Here is a 19985-nt window from a genome sequence, read left to right on the forward strand (position 1 = left end):
TTCGTGGGAGTGGAAGGGACTCCTCTTGACTCAGCAGAACATCTTTGTTGTGCTTGCATTCCTATTGGATGCTGCTCCGTGACGCGGATGACCGAGCGGAGCGTTTGCTACGGACAGTGGAGTGGCTGGTGACCTTGCTGCTGCTGCGTGTCTGCTGACATTAAAGACCGTCCAGGAAAAGCATCATAACCCCAAATCTACCTGCAATGTCGCATTTATCAGTGCCTCCGTTGCCCACTTCGGGGTTCCGGTTTTCAAAAGGTAAAGTATTAAACGAAGCTAATAGCATGCTAACAGGCAAATAAATGTTTATCAGCTTTGAGACCGAGCGCATGAACGTGGTCTATCATCGTACCGAACTGTTTTCTGTTAATTTGATATTAAGTGTAATAGTGACCTGGAACCTACAGTCAAGTTTAAACATTGAAGTAGTTAATTTACATGTATTTGTTAAAATCGCCAACTGTAACGCGGGTGGCTATCAGTGCTAACTAGCTTTAGCTGTCCAGTTAGCTACAGGTTGTTTTCAAACTTAAGACACTTGGCGCTGTTTGTATCCTTCAGCTGGAGTCTGTCTGCTAAAGCCACACTCGAAGAAGAGCCTTTCTTTCACAGTAGGAGTGTCTTTATCTGTCGTGGTATCGAAGAGCTGAAGTTGTTTGAAACCAATAATTTGTCTGTGGTTTTTAAAAGAAGTCTCAAAAGGTGTCAAAGATTAGAATAGCAAATCCTTAACACAGAACTTTATTACAGCATAATTCAGAGAAATAGTTCACAGAACCTTTCCATAGGACCGTCGCACAAAAACTGCACAGAGCCATAAGCAGCATTGTTATGAAGTTGCACAAATACAGTCAAGACAGACCCGGTCTGCAAACTGCCCTTCTGTGCCAGTTTGGACAGTAGCCTTCAGCCCTGGTTGGCTGAACTCCTGACTTCCAACAAATCAGGTAGTGCTGTGGGTGGGACATTTGCTGAAGACCAGAAAGCTGGTGGGCAATTCCACGATGATTGACGCTACATTCAGAGAAGCAGCAAACTTTTTGAAGTGACCGGGGCTTAAAACATGCAGTCCCTGAGTGTTCCTATCTTGTGGAAGACATAATAGGGACATGGTGTACTTGGTAGGGGAGTACATGTTGGTGGTACTCAGTACTATGGGCGTGACTGATGTTACAAAAAAACTAGCCATTAAGAAAATCCATAAACTTTATTGCAACTTTTAGTGCAGCAGATAAGAGAATATTTAGAGCGGAATCCTGCATATGGTGACACAAGCATCAAATTCGGCACAAAACGCTTAGACATTCCTCTTTTGATCAAATCTATTGGCCACTTGATTTTCAATCGGTGGTCAGGTAGGGGTCAATTCAAGAATTACACTGGGGTCAAAATGAAAAGATGCTCCAATCATATTGAAAACTATACCACATTATTTGCCTGATCATAAAGTTTCCAAAAAGGTATAGTTTGGACAATCTGTGACTGAATTCTATGGAGTTATGGGATATAAACAGCAAGAATGGTGACTAGGGATGGGTATTGAGAACTGGTTCCTTTCAGGTATCGTTAAGAAATGGTTCGACCCACCAACATCAGTAACCTTTTTGTTTAACGATTCCCTTATCGGTCCTTCAGAGTCGCTGTTGTTTTTGGGTGTGCTTGTCAGGACCCTGCAGCGGGTCTGTAATCAACTTTTCTGCAGCACCGATTTGCTTTGAAACTTGAACCAATTGAAGCAGTGGTTCGATTTGATGCTTCCTTGAGTCAGTTTCGCTTTATCTTAATTTTTCCTGTTAAAATCCTAAAGAGCATATGTCTGTGAGTAATATTTACCTTTTTTATGTTAAACTGACCTGTTACGGTCTTCTGAAACAGTTGATAGATGTATTTTATAACTTAAAAAGGGAACACGATGCTAACATGTTAGCATGTCTATGGCATTTTCAATGTTAAAGTTAGCATTAAGCTGTTCGCATCACAGCATGTTTGTGTGCATGTTTTCTGTATAATAATTAATGGCTCAGTGTTTGTTGTCAAATTGTATTTTTTTATTCATATATTAATAATTGCAACAACAATAATAGTAATAACTCATCATAACTAATACAATCTAAAATACAATTTTAGAGAAAGAGACAAAAAGAACCTGAAGAAACAAAACACAACAGAAAAGATAAAACCAACTAACAATAAAAATAAACAAATACATATAGAAATAAGTGTTTCCTGTGAACACCTAGTGGCTCTTACACCTCCACTTCATCCCTTTTTTATTTAAGTTTAATGACTATTTGTTTTGGGCAAACCATATTTTCAATTTGTTAATTTATTCAGTGATTTCTTCCAGAACTATCTACCAAGCTAGAAAACTGCATCCGAGTAAGAGCAGAATACTACTGGAATGAATTTGAATAAGGAAAGTTGGGTTTTTCTCACCTAAATGGATGCTGCACTCACTGCAGTTTATTTTCTGGAATAGTCCCAGATTGCATTTCAGAGCTTCTAGAATTCAAACATTTTCATGTGGGTGGTGTTGGGGGGTAATTTTGAGTTAGTTTTTTTAGTTTTTCACCACTTTCATCCCTGAATATGTCAATCGTGAGTCATTTTTGTGCGGATTAAAGTTACTAACTGGGACTCCTGTCTTGTTGGGAGAAAGAAATGAGAATCGTCCTCCGTTCTGTTCACACAGCTCCAAACGCTGCGTGGCTCTCTGCCGAGTCAAGTTACAATGATAGAGTCCAGTCAGAATTAATAAATTCAAAGCGAAATGCCGTTTAAATCAAATGACACCTCTTTCCAAATGTTGTAATACAAACAAACTACAATCGATCTAAACGTTTTTTCCTTCCAAAACGAGACGTCCTGCGCTGATGTGCAGCAGCTGACTGAGCTGAACTCACATGTACGGAGAGACATTCATGCCAGAATGTCTGAAAGGAAATGCTTTGGACAAAAACTACAGATTTTATTTATGTCCAGAGATCAAGGATCCAGTGACCAATTTAAAATGTGTTGACATAGAAAACCTGTAAAGCCTACTTTTAGTACACAGAAAATTCACAAGAGGTATCGATAAGCGGAATCGATAATGGCATCGATATCGATCAAATCTTATCAGTACCCATCCCTAATGTTGACACAGGTCAGTTTCAGTTTGTACAGGGTTCAAAAGTTAAAGTTACTCCAGTTTTGGTGATTCAGATTATTACTTGAGTTAACAGGGTTTTTAAAAAAGGAATAGTTTAGGTAGCACAGTGGATTAGTGGTTAACACTGTTGCCTCACAGCGAGAAGGTCATGGGGTCGATTCCCGCCTTTGGCCTTTCTGTGTGGAGTTTGCGTGGGTTCTTTCTGGGTGCTCCGGCTTTCTCCCTCATCCAAAGACATGCAGGTTAGGTGGATTGGATACTTTAATATTATATGTAATATGTTATATTATTGGCTTTGTCCCTGAATCACCACTGATAACCTGACAACCTCAAGTGCACATAATATTTTATCTCCTGCTGTCAAGCAAGATGTTTTTCAGGATAGAGCTGTCAAACCGGTCATGCTTCGGATGTGAGCACACTCTCCTACATTCAGGTTTTTTTGGTAAGTCTGCTGCTGTTATTTGCTCCAGTTGGAGCAAATCAAAGACTGTCCTGGTTAGAGAAGTGCAGGGGACAGCGAAGACAGTTAAGTCATTAAGAATTTTGTCAGGGTCCTTATGTACAACAAGTAGTGCAGGGGTGATGGCCAAGTGGTGAGTACGCTTGTTTTCAGTGCAGAAGTGCTACCTTTCTTCATGTAATGTGGAGTTGCGTCAGGAAGGGCAACCGACGTAAAACGTGTGCCAATTCAACATGCAGATCCACCTTGGATCTGCTGTGGTGACACCAAGTGGAAAAACAAGGGAGCAGCCAAAGGGACTTCCATAATCTACAACAAGAACGTATTTTGAAGGCTATTTACTGAAACATTTATTCATACCATTGTAGCCAGTAGTGGAAGTGGTAAAACAAGTCCTTCAAGTGACAGTAGGGCAAATTGGAGTCATTTTATGAATTGATGCAGTTGGATACGTCACTCTGAAAACCAGACCCAGAACAATTATGGGCATTTTCAGACCTAAAAGTCTGAACTAAGGTTCATGTTTTTATGAATGAATGAATGAATGATTTTTATTCAGCACGCACGCACGCACAGACAAAATCTCTCATTTACAAAACAAGTCAAGAGAAAACAAAAATTAAAACCATATAGAACAAAACTAAAATAATTTACCAATTTAGTGCAGCTGAAAGGGTGTGAGCAGAAGCTTCTAAAACACAAAAACAATTTCCAGTCAACAATGTAACGCAGTGAAACATACAAAGTAATACAACAGACAAACAAAAAAATAGCCACACAGTCAGTTTACTTAATTATGCAAACTATAACACTTTAATATATTATTTTTATTAAGTCTTTTAAAACAAGCCAATGTACTGGATACTTTAATACAATCCAAAGAGTTATTCCACACTCTAACACCCTTTACGGAAATGCAATGACTTTTAGCAGTAGTTTGAATATTTCTTCTATCAAACACCAAAGATCCACGCAAATTATAACTGGACTCTCTCTCATTTTAAACAGCTCCTGGACATGATGAGGCAAGAGTCCATTTTTAACTTTATACATTATCTGTATTGTAAAATAATCAACCAAGTCATAAAATTTCAAAACCTGAAGACGGACAAACAGTGAATTTGTTGGTTCACAATATGGTTTTTTACTTATCACTCTTATAGCTTTTTTTTTTGTAACAGAAATATTGCATTAGTATTTGTTTTATATGTATTTCCCCAAACTTCAATGTAGTAAGTCATATAAGGGACAAGTAAAGAGTGATACAATGAAACCAACAGATGTTGGGGGAGAAAGTATTGTACTTTGTACAAGATAGTAATAACTTTTGATATTTTGGACTCAATATGTTTCATATGAGTTTTCCAACTAAGCTTGTCATTAACAAAAACTCCAAGAAATTTAGTTTGAGATACAATTTCAATACCATTCAACAATAATTTACTGCTTACATTTCTAGGCATTATTTCCAAATATAATGCACTTAGTTTTACTGAAATGCAGTGATAATTTGAGTCAAACCAGTATTTAAATTTTTGCAGTTCCCTCTCCACCAAGTCCAAGAGCTGTCTCAATTTATCTCCACTACCAATCACAGTTGTATCATCAGCAAACAAAATATAACCCAAAGACTTAGAAACCAAACCTATATCATTAATATACAGCAAAAACAATAATGGCCCGAGAACTGACCCCTGGGGCACTCCACATGTAATCCTCAAAAATTCTGATTTTATCCCACCAAGGTGAACACACTGATATCTATTATGTAAATATCTAGCTATCCAGTTAAAGGCCAGTCCTCTAATACCATACATCTGTATTTTTTCCAATAATACTGTATGATCAATAGTATCAAATGCTTTCTGTAAATCAAAAAAAAAAAAAAAAAACCCCAACAGTGTATTGCTTCTTCTCTATTGCATTTGTAACTTGTTTCACAAAATCTATTAATGCCAAAGAAATTGTTCGATTTTTTTCTGGAACCATACTGCTGTTCGTTAAGTATATGATGTTTTTCTATAAAATCATTCAACCTCTTTACAAATATTTTTTCCAGAATTTTAGAAAACTGTGGTAACAAAGAGATTGGCCTATAATTTGAAAAATCGTGTTTCTCACCAGATTTAAACAATGGTATCACCTTAGCAATTTTCATTCTGGAGGGAAATTTCCTAGTCATAAGTGACAGGTTACAAATATATGTTAAGGGTTTGATAATACAGTCAGTAATGTTCTTAATCAAAACCATATCAAAGCTATCAATGTCAGTCGATTTTTTTCCCCTTAATTTTATGAACTATGTTAAAAATTTCTTTTCATCCGTTTCTCTAATAAACATTGAATGCTGAATTTTATTAATTAATTTACAGTTGTCCATAGAACACTTTGCCGTAGTTACAATTGAGTTTGATAAATTTTTACCAACATTAACAAAATAATAATTAAAATAATCATCAATAATTGTATTTCCTTTTACAGTTTTATCAGAGTCTATATAAAAGTAAGATGGATAATCTTTAACAAGTTTTTTTCTTTTTAATGATTTCGCCCAAGAGCTTCCAGGTTCCCCTAATGTTTATTTTTCTCCAACAAATCAGGTTTGTTAATTTATTTTTATATGTCTTATATTGCCTATCGGCTTCATTAGTTCTAAATTTTAAAAACTGCTTATACAATAAATTTTTATTTTTACATGCATTCAGGAGTCCCTTTGTTACCCAAGGTTTATCAGTCCTGTATCTCTGGTTTTAGGCACCCCCAGACAATGTTTATCATATAGATTAGATACAATAGAAATAAATGATTCATATGATTCATCAACATCACAATCAGTTTCACCCATTCTGGTGCAATATATCTCTTCTGAGGTTCTCAATATTAACATTAGTTATTTTCATAGTAAAATGTGCAGGTTTTTTTTTTTTTTGGTGCACGCTGTCTACTGATGATTGAAAGGCTACAAAACTGGCAAGTGATCACTGATATTGGAAATACGTAAGTATTCCACCTGTTATATTCCCTACAATAACATTTGTTAATATGTTGTGAATGAGTGTTGATGTGTTCCTAGTTATCCTGGTTGGATGTGTGATCACAGGATATTTATATATTTGGTCCGGTTATTTTGGTTTCACAGGTTTCCAAGGTTACACTGAAGAACTATTCATGAAATAATCTGTGTAGGCCATGTCTCCCCATACTTAACATTGATTGGCTTGTAGAAGGATATGCGTCTGACATCTGTTTGTGTATTGTTCCGTTTGAACAGATACAGTAGTGTTCAGAATAATAGTAGTACTATGTGACTAAAAAGATTAATCCAGGTTTTGAGTATATTTCTTATTGTTACATGGGAAACAAGGTACCAGTAGATTCAGTAGATTCTCACAAATCCAACAAGACCAAGCATTCATGATATGCACACTCTTAAGCCTTTCATAGCCTTAAGGCTATGAAATTGGGCTATTGGTAAAAAAAAAAAAAAAAAAAAAATAGAAAAGGGGGTGTTCACAATAATACTAGCATCTGCTGTTAATGCTACAAACTCAAAACTATTATGTTCAAACTGCTTTTTTAGCAATCCTGTGAATCATTAAACTAGTATTTAGTTGTATAACCACAGTTTTTCATGATTTCTTCACATCTGTGAGGCATTCATTTTGTTGGTTTGGAACCAAGATTTTGCTCATTTACTAGTGTGCTTGGGGTCATTGTCTTGTTGAAACACCCATTTCAAGGGCATGTCCTCTTCAGCATAAAGCAACATGACCTCTTCAAGTATTTTGTCATATCCAAACTGAATCATGATACCTGGTATGCGATATATAGACCCAACACCATAGTAGGAGAAACATGCCCATATCATGATGCTTGCACCACCATGCTTCACTGTCTTCACTGTGAACTGTGGCTTGAATTCAGAGTTTGGGGGTCGTCTCACAAACTGTCTGCGGCCCTTGGACCCCCCCCCCCCCCCCCCCCACCAAAAAAAAACAATTTTACTCTCATCAGTCCACAAAATATTCCTCCATTTGTCTTTAGGCCAGTTGATGTGTTCTTTGACAAATTGTAACCTCTTCTGCACGTCTTTTATTTAACAGAGGGACTTTGCGGGGGATTCTTTCAAATAAATTAGCTTCACACAGGCGTCTTCTCACTGTCACAGCACTTACAGGTAACTCCAGACTGTCTTTGATCATCCTGGAGCTGATCAATGGGTGAGCCTTTGCCATTCTGGTTATTCTTCTATCCATTTTGATGGTTGTTTTCCATTTTCTTCCACGCCTCTCTGGTTTTTTTTTTTTGTTTTTTTTTTGTTTTTTGTCTATTTTAAGCATTCGAGATCATTGTAGATGAACAGCCTATAATTTTTTGCACCTGCGTATAATTTCCCCCCTCTCCAATCAACTTTTTAATCAAACTACGCTGTTCTTCTGAACAATGTCTTGAACGTCCCATTTTCCTCAGGCCTTCAAAGAGAAAAGCATGTTCAACAGGTGCTGGCTTCATCCTTAAATAGGGGACACCTGATTCACACCTGTTTGTTCCACAAAATTGACAAACTCACTGACTGAATGCCACACTACTATTATTGTGAACACCCCCTTTTCTACTTTTTTTTACTAATAGCCCAATTTCATAGCCTTAAGAGTGTGCATATCATGAGTGCTTGGTCTTGTTGGATTTGTGAGAATCTACTGAATCTACTGGTACCTTGTTTCCCATGTAACAATAAGAAATATACTGAAAACCTGGATTAATCTTTTTAGTCACATAGCACTACTATTATTCTGAACACTACCGTACAAACAATTTCTGTTTAAATGGAGAAAAATTAATGAATGGATTTTGTAAATAATCTGGATAAATTTGTCAAGTTTTACAACTGACGCAACTCCAGTTGGGGGGTACCGTTAGTCTGAAGCCAATTTTGAACTAATCTGTACCACTTAAGGTGTCTATGCAACATTTACAATCCAGTCTTAGTATACCATGGCCTTCCAGAGTGGCAGCTGTTATGTAGGGGTCAGTGAAGGGTTGCACAGTGGTCAATATTTAAAATTGCACCAATTATATTGACAATCATACCACATTATTTGTCTGATCATAAAGATTTCAAACAGGTAGAGTTAGGATTATCTAAAGCTGAACATTATGGAGTAGGAACAACAAAAATGGTGACATATCTAGATCTGTACGGGGATCAAAAGGCAAAGTTTCTCCAATTTGGGAAGAAATGTTGCATATTATTGGTTGCGCTAGTAGAATTAGTAATGTGAATAGTTTTGACTGTGTTGGTTGCTTGATTTCCAAAGTCATGGTTAAAGTCAGCATCCACTGGATTCTCTGACATGACATATTACCACTTTATACCAAATACCCTCGCCATCATGAACTTGACAGAGTGACCACTCCACAGATATAACCTGAACTGCTCTACCTCTGTGTTATTTATTTTAGTAGACCTTAATTTACTTTTTCTTCTATTCCCATGTATTTTAGTAGCTATAGCTTACCTCTGTTTTTATTGTGACTATTATATGATTTTATGTATGACGATACATGTATTTTAGTGCTGTCTGTCTCCTGTGCTGTTGAGCCGAAGACAATTTTCCACCTTGGTGGACAATAAAGAATTATTCTATTCTATTCTAACGTAATAATTAAGCCTAACAAATGCTACACACTATTACATTTTCATACCCTGTGAGCCCAAGCCGTAATTTGGATCACTTTGAACCAAAATTGGAGCAGCTCTCTAACTTTTGACCCCTGTAAAAACTGAAATTGATCTTTGACATCTTTTTTTGTGTGTTCTTGCCCCATAACGCCACAACATTCACTCACAGATGGTTCAAACTATACCTCAGGAATCTTTATTATGAGACACATAATGAAGTATACTTTTCTATGTGGTTTGAAGATTTTTAAATGTTGACCCCTGTGTGATCCTTCATTGACCCCTACCTGGCTACAGCTGCTTCCCTGGGATGGCCATCATACATTCCTGAGTAGGTCATGGTTTGTTGAGGCTGGATTGTGATTGTTGTTAGGCATTTTTAAGCAGAACTGAAAACCTGCTAGGCCCATGGATGAACTCGAGCATTGGCCAAAAACAAACACCAAAGTGACACATCAAGAAAACGCATTTGTCTTGACATGGACCAAGACCTTCCTGGAGTGAAAAAAAAAAGTACAATTTTAACACAAGATGGAGACTTTAGCTGACATTGGTTTATTTTAATAAGGTGGTTGTATAAATTGCAGAGGATGTTAATATTAGAAGAGTCCTGTAGTACTTTGTATTGGAGCCACAAAAGACCAACTTATGGGATGCAGACTGCCATTTGGCTACCCCTGGCCAACACCGTTGGAGGCAATCCTCGGTCTTCTGTCATTAATCCTACATTTGATGGTGTACGGTTGCACCTCTCAGGCTTCCTTCATTCGGTATTACGAGGTATGTTCATGTAACGGAGCCCAGCAGGTCCTTCTTGAGTAAAGTCATCTTATCTGGCGAAACAAACAGGCAAGCACACAATAAAACATTTAATATCACAGTGTGAATGTGTGGATTATGTTTTGTTTATTGGTTCATTTCACCACCCCGTTAGTGTAGCATCACTGAAAATATTATAAATCAGGAATTTCTGACCACAAAAGTGTACAGATTTTTAGAGTGTGGATTTATTTTATCATTGTATTCATTTTGCAAGTTAATTATCGGCTGCTGTGCCCTCAAAAACTGAAATGTTAATCAGTAATGTTGGCACTTCCAAACCAATGCTATTGATCCGTCACATTCTGTGATCTGGTTCTGGTGAAGCAAAACTGACACCAAAAACTTTGATGACACTCTTTGGTACCATCTATCAGTACACATATTGTGAGTATAGTTTTGTTTTTTGAATGTAGTTGGTACATTGCTGTAATGAAATTTTCGGAGTTGATTACCCAATGTCTATTGTGAATGTCCGTGTGTCTCCAGAGCACTTGATTGTTGCGCTGCCTGTGGCGGTGGTCGCAGCTGCGGGAGGTTTCCTTGTCAGTAATTACCTGAGTGGGCGGAGCTGTAAGAAGGGACAAGTCAACACGTGTTTCTGCAAAGACAGTCCCAAAGTGGTCCACAGCTTCGACATGGAGGACATCGGCACCAAAGCGGTCTACTGCCGCTGCTGGAGGTCAAAGCAGGTCAGTCCTCACTAAAGCCTTCTTCACACTGGGCCTGCATACAATTGCATATGCTGCCTTATCTAATAATGCAGGAATGTCTGCGTCAGTTGCGCACAAAAGGGGGGGGAGGGGGGAGAAGCTTGAAGAGGTGAGCGCGCCGAGCAGCTGCAGCCAGACTGTAACAGCAGGTGTGCGCTCTGATTTCTGTTATAGTTTATCATTCTCGTGCAGCACCGCAATGTGCGCTCTGATTTCTGTTATAGTTTATCATTCTCGTGCGGCGCCGTAGTGTGCGCTCTGATTTCTGTTACAGTTTATCATTCTCGTGCAGCACCGCAGGTGTGCGCTCTGATTTCTGTTAGTTTGTCATTCTCATGCAGCACCGCAGGTGTGCGCTCTGATTTCTGTTATAGTTTATCTTTCTCGTGCGGCGCCGCAGGTGTGAGCGCTGATTTCTGTTATAGTTTATCATTCTCGGGCAGCACCACAGTGTGCGCTCTGTTTTCTGTTATAGTTTATCGTTCTCGTGTGGCACTGCAGGTGTGCGCTCTGATTTCTGTTATAGTTTATCATTCTCGTGCGGTGCCGCAGGTGTGCGCACGAGAACGATAAACTATAACAGAAAACAAAGCGCACACTGTGGCGCCGCCTGAGAATGATAAACTATAACAGAAATCAGCGCGCACACCTGCGGCGCCGCACGAGAAAGATAAACTATAACAGAAATCAGAGCGCACACCTGCGGTGCTGCACAAGAATGACAAACTAACAGAAATCAGAGCGCACACCTGCGGTGCTGCACAAGAATGACAAACTAACAGAAATCAGAGCGCACACCTGCGGTGCTGCACAAGAATGACAAACTAATTTCTGTTAGTTTATCATTCTCGTGTGGCGCCGCAGGTGTGCGAATCACAACCCACTTAGGACTTAACTTTTTTTCTTTAAATCCTTTTGTTTCACTCTGTGATGCCGCTTGTGTGCCAATATCTTGCTCGCAAAAAAAAACAAAAACAAAAAAATGCCCTTTTAGAAAGAGGTTCTTTCAGTCATCATTTTTATATTGTGGTATTTATACAATCAGTTGTGTTTGGAGGGCACTGTGATTGATTATTGGCCTTCCAGCTGAGGGCTGCTAAGCATAGATAGATGGCCAAAAATCAACCACAGGTCCCGGAAAAAAAATCATATTATCACCACACAAGCACCTAGACACTAGGGGGCACCATATAACTTTAAAGTTTATTTATATCTCAAAATTGGATAATCAGAATTTTACAACATTTGTGTTGGGGCAACTCTTACTTGAAATACATAAGTTTGTCATGATTGTTGAAAGGGTGTGGCCTATTGGCTTTTAAATTAGAAAAGTGTGTGTGGCTAATATACATTCAGTTTATCAAACTGAAATTTTAAGAAATGATGTGGACCACCTCACATTAGTGGCATATTAAGGTTTAAGTTTTTTTTCACCTCCAGGTGGTACTATAATAAAGGAAAATGCATCTTTGACCAATATTCCAAGACTGTGTATCGCACTGTCAATATTAATATGTCCCTGCAGTCTTTGGAGTGTGGCAAATTTTTGGATATAGCTCACACCGTTTTCTGTTTTTACGCACTATTCCAATATACGTGAAACCTTTAAAATCAATGTCGTCCCAGGGTGTCACGTTTATGAACACCAATTATTTGGAAGTCCAATCAATGGACCATTTAGAGCTTAAGTTATTAAAGGGAGAATGATGGCTCAAAAGATGCCAACTTTATAAAGGAGAAGAGACTGGAGGGAGCAGTCAGAACAGAAATTCTTATATATCTTTGCAATTGTGCCTCCTATAAACATGAATCTTATGTTAAGGATACAGATGAATGAGCAAAGGGTGTGTGCCAAATGTGGCAAACATCTGTCATTAGGGGCTGCCACAAACGCAAAAGGAATAATCTGAAAAATCGCGCACAGAATTCACCTGGTGTTGTCAGGGATCATGTCCGAGTTGATCCCTACAGTTTGGTGATGATTGCATAATCAAATCAATTTTATTTATATAGCGCCAAATCACAACAAACAGTTGCCCCAAGGTGCTTTATATTGTAAGGCAAAGCCATACAATAATTACAGAAAAACCCCAACGGTCAAAACGACCCCCTATGAGCAAGCACTTGGCAACAGTGGGAAGGAAAACTCCCTTTTAACAGGAAGAAACCTCCAGCAGAACCAGGCTCAGGGAGGGGCAGTCTTCTGCTGGGACTGGTTGGGGCTGAGGGAGAGAACCAGGAAAAAGACATGCTGTGGAAGAGAGCAGAGATCAATCACTAATGATTAAATGCAGAGTGGTGCATACAGAGCAAAAAGAGAAAGAAACACTCAGTGCATCATGGGAACCCCCCAGCAGTCTAAGTCTATAGCAGCATAACTAAGGGATGGTTCAGGGTCACCTGATCCAGCCCTAACTATAAGCTTTAGCAAAAAGGAAAGTTTTAAGCTTAATCTTAAAAGTAGAGAGGGTGTCTGTCTCCCTGATCCGAATTAGGGAAATATTGCGCAAATGCAAAAAAGCAGTCCTACATATTTGCTTTATATGCGCATTGAAGGACATATCCTGATCAAAAATGACTCCAAGATTTCTCACAGTATTACTGGAGGTCAGGCTAATGCCATCCAGAGTAAGGATCTGGTTAGACACCATGTTTCTAAGATTTGTGGGGCCACAATAACAGTAACGTCAGTTTTATCTTTATTTAAAAGCAGGGAATTAGAGGTCATCCATGTCTTTATGTCTGAAAGACATTCCTGCAGTTTAACTAATTGGTGTGTGTCCTCTGGCTTCATGGATAGATAAAGCTGGGTATCTTCTGCGTAACAGTGAAAATTTAAGCAATGCTTTCTAATAATACTGCCTAAGGGAAGCATGTATAAAGTGAATAAAATCGGTCCTAGCACAGAACCTTGTGGAACTCCATAATTAACCTTAGTCCGTGAAGAAGACTCCCCATTTACATCAACAAATTGTAATCTATTAGATAAATATGATTCAAACCACCGCAGCGCAGTGCCCTTAATACCTATGACATGCTCTAATCTCTGTAATAAAATTTTATGGTCAACAGTATCAAAAGCTGCACTGAGGTCTAACAGGTCAAGCACAGAGATGAGTCCACTGTCTGAGGCCATAAGAAGATCATTTGTAACCTTCACTAATGCTGTTTTTGTACTATGATGAATTCTGAAACCTGACTGAAACTCTTCAAATAGACCATTCCTCTGCAGATGATCAGTTTTACAACTACCCTCTCAAGAATCTTTGAGAGAAAAAGAAGGTTGGAGATTGGCCTATAATTAGCTAAGATAGCTGGGTCAAGTGATGGCTTTTTAAGTAATGGTTTAATTACTGCCACCTTAAAAGCCTGTGGTACATAGCCAACTAATAAAGATAGATTGATCATATTTAAGATCGAAGCATTAATTAATGGTAGGGCTTCCTTGAGCAGCCTGGTAGGAATGGGGTCTAATAGACATGTTGATGGTTTGGAGGAAGTAACTAATGAAAATAATTCAGACAGAACAATCGGAGAGAGAGAGAGTCTAACCAAATACCAGCATTACTGAAAGCAGCCAAACATAAAGTTATGTCTTTGGGATGGTTATGAATAATTTTTTCTCTAATAGTTAAAATTTTATTTCCAAAGAAAGTCATGAAGTCATTACTAAAGTTAAAGGAATACACCCATAAAGTGGGTGTGCCTCATTATGCAAATGACACTGAAATATCTCCCCCCTCAAAATTTCAAAACTTAACCAAAAATCACCCATTTGTCCAACAGAGCTGAAATTGTTTCAACATATCCAGTGAATAAAGACCGAACTTTCATACACTGGTTGTATGGTCTATTTTGTAGTCCGTCACTCTCTATTTTTCAAAATATGAAAAAATGATATTAAAAGTAATATCTTTCTATATATCACATTAAATACCACCAAAGTTGAGAGAAACACTCTCTTTCATGTAGCAATTGTTTAATTTCTTTTCACATTTGGTCAATTTCAATTCAGTTTATTTAGTTTATGTAGTGCAAATGACAAAAAAGCTGCATTAAGGCGCTTCACACAAATAATGTCTAACCTTACCAACCCCTAGAGCAAGCACACAGGTCACGGGGATAAGGAACAACTCACTCTGATATTGAGGAAGAAACCTCAAGCAGACCAGACTCAAAGGGATGACCCACTGTTTAGGCCATTCTAACAATTACAAGATTTTGCAAAGTTTTACAAAACAGAACATAACACAACAAAAGAAGATGCATTTGATGGTGTCCATCAAATGCATCAAAATGGTCCATCTTTACTATTTCTTTTAATTTTTCACAGTAAGACTTATGAAAGGGGCGTAGCCTACACTGTACAACTTTTCAAGCTGAAAATTTATGGATGATAAAGATCACTCACTCATCTTCAACCGCTTACTCCAATTAAGGGTCCCGAGGGGCTGGAGCCTATCCCAACAGTCACAGGGCATGAGGCGGCGTACACCCTGGACAGGACGCCAGTCTGTTGCAGGGCCCATATAGACAAACAAACACATTCACACCCGCATATACCCAGAATTACATTTATTCACCTGCAGGTGGCATGAAAATAAAGGGAAATGCATTTTGGACTGAAATGCGCATTACAAAAATCTGTCAACAGTCAGTCAAAATTCATACATTCCTATATTCGTTTATGTGTAGGGTTAAGGTTCTAGAGGGTTAGGGTTCCAGCATGGTTGGGGACCCTTTTTGTTCTGTTTTGACTTTCTGAGATGCAACTCAGGAACGTTGATCTGATCAACAACAAACTTTGCACACAGAGTCTACTGGACCTCGGAAGCTTAAAAGGAGAACAGAAATGCCCACGGGTTATTTATAGCATGAATAAACACAAAAAAATGCATTCTTTTGATAGTTGAAGAAACACTAAAGACCATAAAACATCTACAGAAAACCTTGTTTTAGTCGTGGTCTGAGAGGCTTTGACATCGACCGGCTGCCGCCATTTATGCAGGTCAGGTGGGTGACGTCACTGTTTGGTGGGGGAGATGAGCCTCGTTCTGGGATTCCCTGCCAGAGGCACCAACAAAGAGGTTATATATGTCTACTAGAGTCCGCACTCCCAAGGCTGCCCACTAAATGCGAACATCCCTTCATGGACAGCGACATGACGCCTCCTAACCGGGCAAAATAGTTCCCGGATGTTAATGCATTTTCAATGGGTATTCATGACTGAACACACTCAGAAAAACACTTGCAAAATACGTGTTAAAATACCATTCTGACCTGGATATCAAGCCAGTAAAATTAATTAATATTAAATCATGTCAGGAAAGTATTAAACTTACTTTGACACCCACACATTCCCAAATGTTAGTGTTGAATCCTTTATTGACCAAGTTTCATTCATGAAGTCAGTGGTGTGTGTGTGTGTGTGTGTGTGTGTGTGTGTGTGTGTGTGTGTGTGTGTGTGTGTGTGTGTGTGTGTGTGTGTGTGTGTGTGTGTGTGTGTGTGTGTGTGTCGTCCATGTCTTCGGACGGCACAAGCAGGAAACATACACCTTTTTTATCAACCAAATGTCATGGACAAAGTGACAAGAATAATCAAAACCACTTACTTATGGAAGGAAATATTGTCTCCCTTGTTCCTCCGTTTGTGGCTTTGCCAACATGCGCAGCTTTCCAGCATATTCCACCTGTTTCTTGACTAGACTAATAGAACTTCAATGAGCGAGCTCAGTAAACTGCCCAGAATACCCCAACTAGTGACGTCAACCGGAAGTGCCCTCCACTGACTTCAGCCAATGGTGATTTGCATGTCAATTTAGCGGAAAAATTTGATTAAAATAATATCTACACTGCACTCAAATATTCTGCAAGTGTATGAATAACACTTAAGTTTTACCAAGGAATGCACAAACAAATTCTCACACAGGAAGTTGGCCTCGTCTTCATAACAGTAACTAGGATTTGGATGAAACTCATTTGTCTGATGCACAGTGGTGCAGAGAGGCTGCCTAAGTTTCAACTGGACACTAGGTGGTGCCATCAATCTCATCTAAGTTGTACCAAATTTGACATGTAGTCTTGAGGCAGTTCTTTATCGTCATGACTGTTGAAAGGGGGTGTGGTCTATTGGCTTCTTAATTGGAAAAGTGGGCCTGGCTCACACCATTCAACCTATCAAGCTGAAATTTTTAGGGTTATACAGATATACAGTTTTACTAAGACTCCAACACCATACATCATAGAATCAACATTCATGCATTGACAGATTCTTTGGACTGTGACAAATCATTTGATACAGACCACACCCATTTCCGTTTTTCCATTTTTACCTAGTACTGCAAAATGTGTAAAACCGTAAAAATGTATTTCACTCCAGACCATCACTTCCATCAGTACCACTCTTTGGTTGGTTTGTTTATTCCAAGTCAACATAATATATAAACAATAATATAAACAATATAAACAAATAGTACAGTTTTATGTACACACTTGACACTGTTCATAAGATGGTGAAAAGAAAAAAGAAAATAAAGACAAAAAAAGGCATAAATGAATTAACATAACAAACAGAATCAACTTGGAAAGGAGTGGGATGAAGACAAGCTTATTGACTCCCACCCCTGTTCCATCCTCAATTAAATTAAATTACACAGTTGCCATCATTTTGAGCTTAATATTTCATATATAATATATAAAGCATATAAATAATACAATTATATATGTATGTGAACATACACCCACACACACATACATATGAACACACATACATACATACATACACATACCCATATATACACACATACACACACACCCATACATATACATATACTCTCTTTCTGCAAGTGCTATCTACAGACAAATTACAGTTTAAATTCTAAAACAGAGCATGATAGCTCAAAAGATACCAACTTTATAAAGGAGAACAGACCGCTGGGACCAGTCAAAACAGAAAGTGTTACATATCTTTACAACAGTACCTCATATAAACATGAAACTTGTCACAACTGGGGCAACTGTTTGTTGTGATTTGGCGCTATATAAATAAAATTGATTGATTGATTGGATACAGAAGAACATGCCACAAGGATACAGAAGAACATGCAAAGACTGTGTAAGAAATGTGTAAACGTATGTCAGTAGTGGGCAGTATAAATGCAAAAAGAATCTGAAAAATGTACATGAAATATGCGTGGTTTAAGGGGTTCATGTCTGAGTGGAACCTTACAATTTGATGTTGATTGCATAAAGTAGATGTTCTCATTATTTGGCAAATGCATTATGAGTGACATGGTCCTCGCGGGTGCTCAGGTGGCTGTCCGTGTAAGGGGCTTGGACCCCGTGTTTACCTGCTACCAGGTCTAGTTTATTTTGTTTTTGTTAGTATGGCCAAAGCAGATTGTCACCCCATTCAGTCTGATCTGGGGTTTCTTTTCCTGTTTTTTTTTTTGTTTTTTTTTTTTGTTTTTTTTTCTTCTTCTCATCGCTGTTGCGTGTGCTTGCTGGGTAAGGTTAGACTTTATACTTAGAAAGCATCTTGGGACGACTTATATTGGAGTTTGGTGCCGTATAAATAAATTAAAATTGAACAGAGCTGCTGTTCTAAAACTGTCATCATCACTTTATGGTCATGTTGCCACGTTTGTGTGTATTGGACACCTCTGGTTGATAATCTGCACACCAAATAACATTGGTGCCAGTATCAGTGCTAGCCTTTGATGTACCACATCCCCTGTCACCATGTAATGGAAAGAGGGGCCATTAGAGCAGTCTGAACCGGACTTCCACCCCAGGTTGTATGGGACGAGTGAGAACATAAAAGACTGAGCAGAATTACTTGAAATTTGTCAGGGTTTTCAAGCGTGTCCCTGCCATCAGTGGGATTAATGTTGAACTTTGTGCACACATTCACACAGTTATGGCACGTGACTTAGTCTGGTCATAGTTTCTGCAAAAATCAGCCTTCTGAAAGGCTAAATAATTAAGGCCGTGATTCACTTTGAGTGATTCCTAACTTAAGAGAAAACGAACCCATGGCGAAGGGGATTGGCTGCAGCAGTGCAAACGTAATCGTGCAGGTTTGATCCCACAGCAGTGTGTGTGCTGTACTGTGGGCGTACAGCACACACCTTTACAAGAATGAGGTTCTACACTCTGGCTTACTGCACTTTCTGTTACTCTGTATCTCTTTAGTTGTAAGTACAAGCTCTTTAAATGGTGGCCATTTATGACTGTTCACATCCTACATGTCAGTGTTGTGGATCTGAGAACTATGATTTTTTTTTGGGGGGGGGGGGTGACTTTGCCTTTATACCATAATGAAGGAAAAAATTGGTAAGAGCAAATGTCATTGTCTAACACTGCGCTCTCCTTACAGTTCCCTTATTGTGACGGTTCCCACACCAAGCACAACGAAGAAACCGGTGACAACGTTGGACCACTCATCATCAAAAAGAAGGATGCATAAATCAACCAACCAGAGAGCTCCATTCTCCCTTGATCTCCTCCACCTGGTCTCAATTTGTCTTGCCATTTATAACCATTACAACGCTGCACTGTTTACAGTTGATCTCCCGCCCCTCCCAAATTAAAATAATAATAAGTCATGCTATAATCTTCATAATCCAGTATTGAATGCTGCATTCAGGTATACTCTGAAGGTTCCATCCTCCATGCTCTGCTCAGATAGTGTTGTAAATGTGATTTTTAATTTGAGCTACTCCACGTGGTCTCTTCACTACTTTATGAATCAAAGATTGTTTGAGGTAAGATTAAAAAGGGACTTTGACCTTCAGAACAGACTGAGGTGTTATAACTGTACTGTGACATATTGAACAACATACCATGAAGAGTTCAGCACAAGTGGTCAGTGTATGTGATGAACTCTGTGAACAGACACTGTACTGAGGTGTGACACCCGTGTTGTTGTCACCTTTTCCTCCTCCTCTTCTTCAGTCCTCTTTTTATGGACTGCAAGGTGTGGAGCACCAGCTGGAACATAAGGCAGCCCTCACATGGCCTCTCACTGAGTCCAGTTTTTCTTTATAGTGTAGCACCGCACTTACACGCAGCACTTGCTGTTTAAAAAAAAAAAAAAATAAGCCCACTTATTAGGAATTTACCTTCTAAAGTACACTTAAAACAAAACCTCAT

General features: G+C 38.7%; 1 protein-coding gene across 1 annotated transcript; it reads left to right on the top strand.

Moving 5' to 3' along the window:
- Positions 1-97: 97 nt before the first annotated feature.
- On the top strand, positions 98-19985 carry zgc:110843 (uncharacterized protein LOC541492 homolog). Its single transcript, XM_034181751.1, has 3 exons — positions 98-261; positions 10609-10811; positions 19210-19985. Exons 1-3 carry the CDS (start codon positions 207-209, stop codon positions 19297-19299), a joined length of 348 nt encoding a protein of 115 aa, XP_034037642.1. The 5' UTR covers positions 98-206; the 3' UTR covers positions 19300-19985.

The sequence above is a fragment of the Thalassophryne amazonica genome, chromosome 11 (genome assembly GCF_902500255.1).
Source record: "Thalassophryne amazonica chromosome 11, fThaAma1.1, whole genome shotgun sequence".
In the NCBI taxonomy this organism is placed as follows: Eukaryota; Metazoa; Chordata; class Actinopteri; order Batrachoidiformes; family Batrachoididae; genus Thalassophryne; species Thalassophryne amazonica.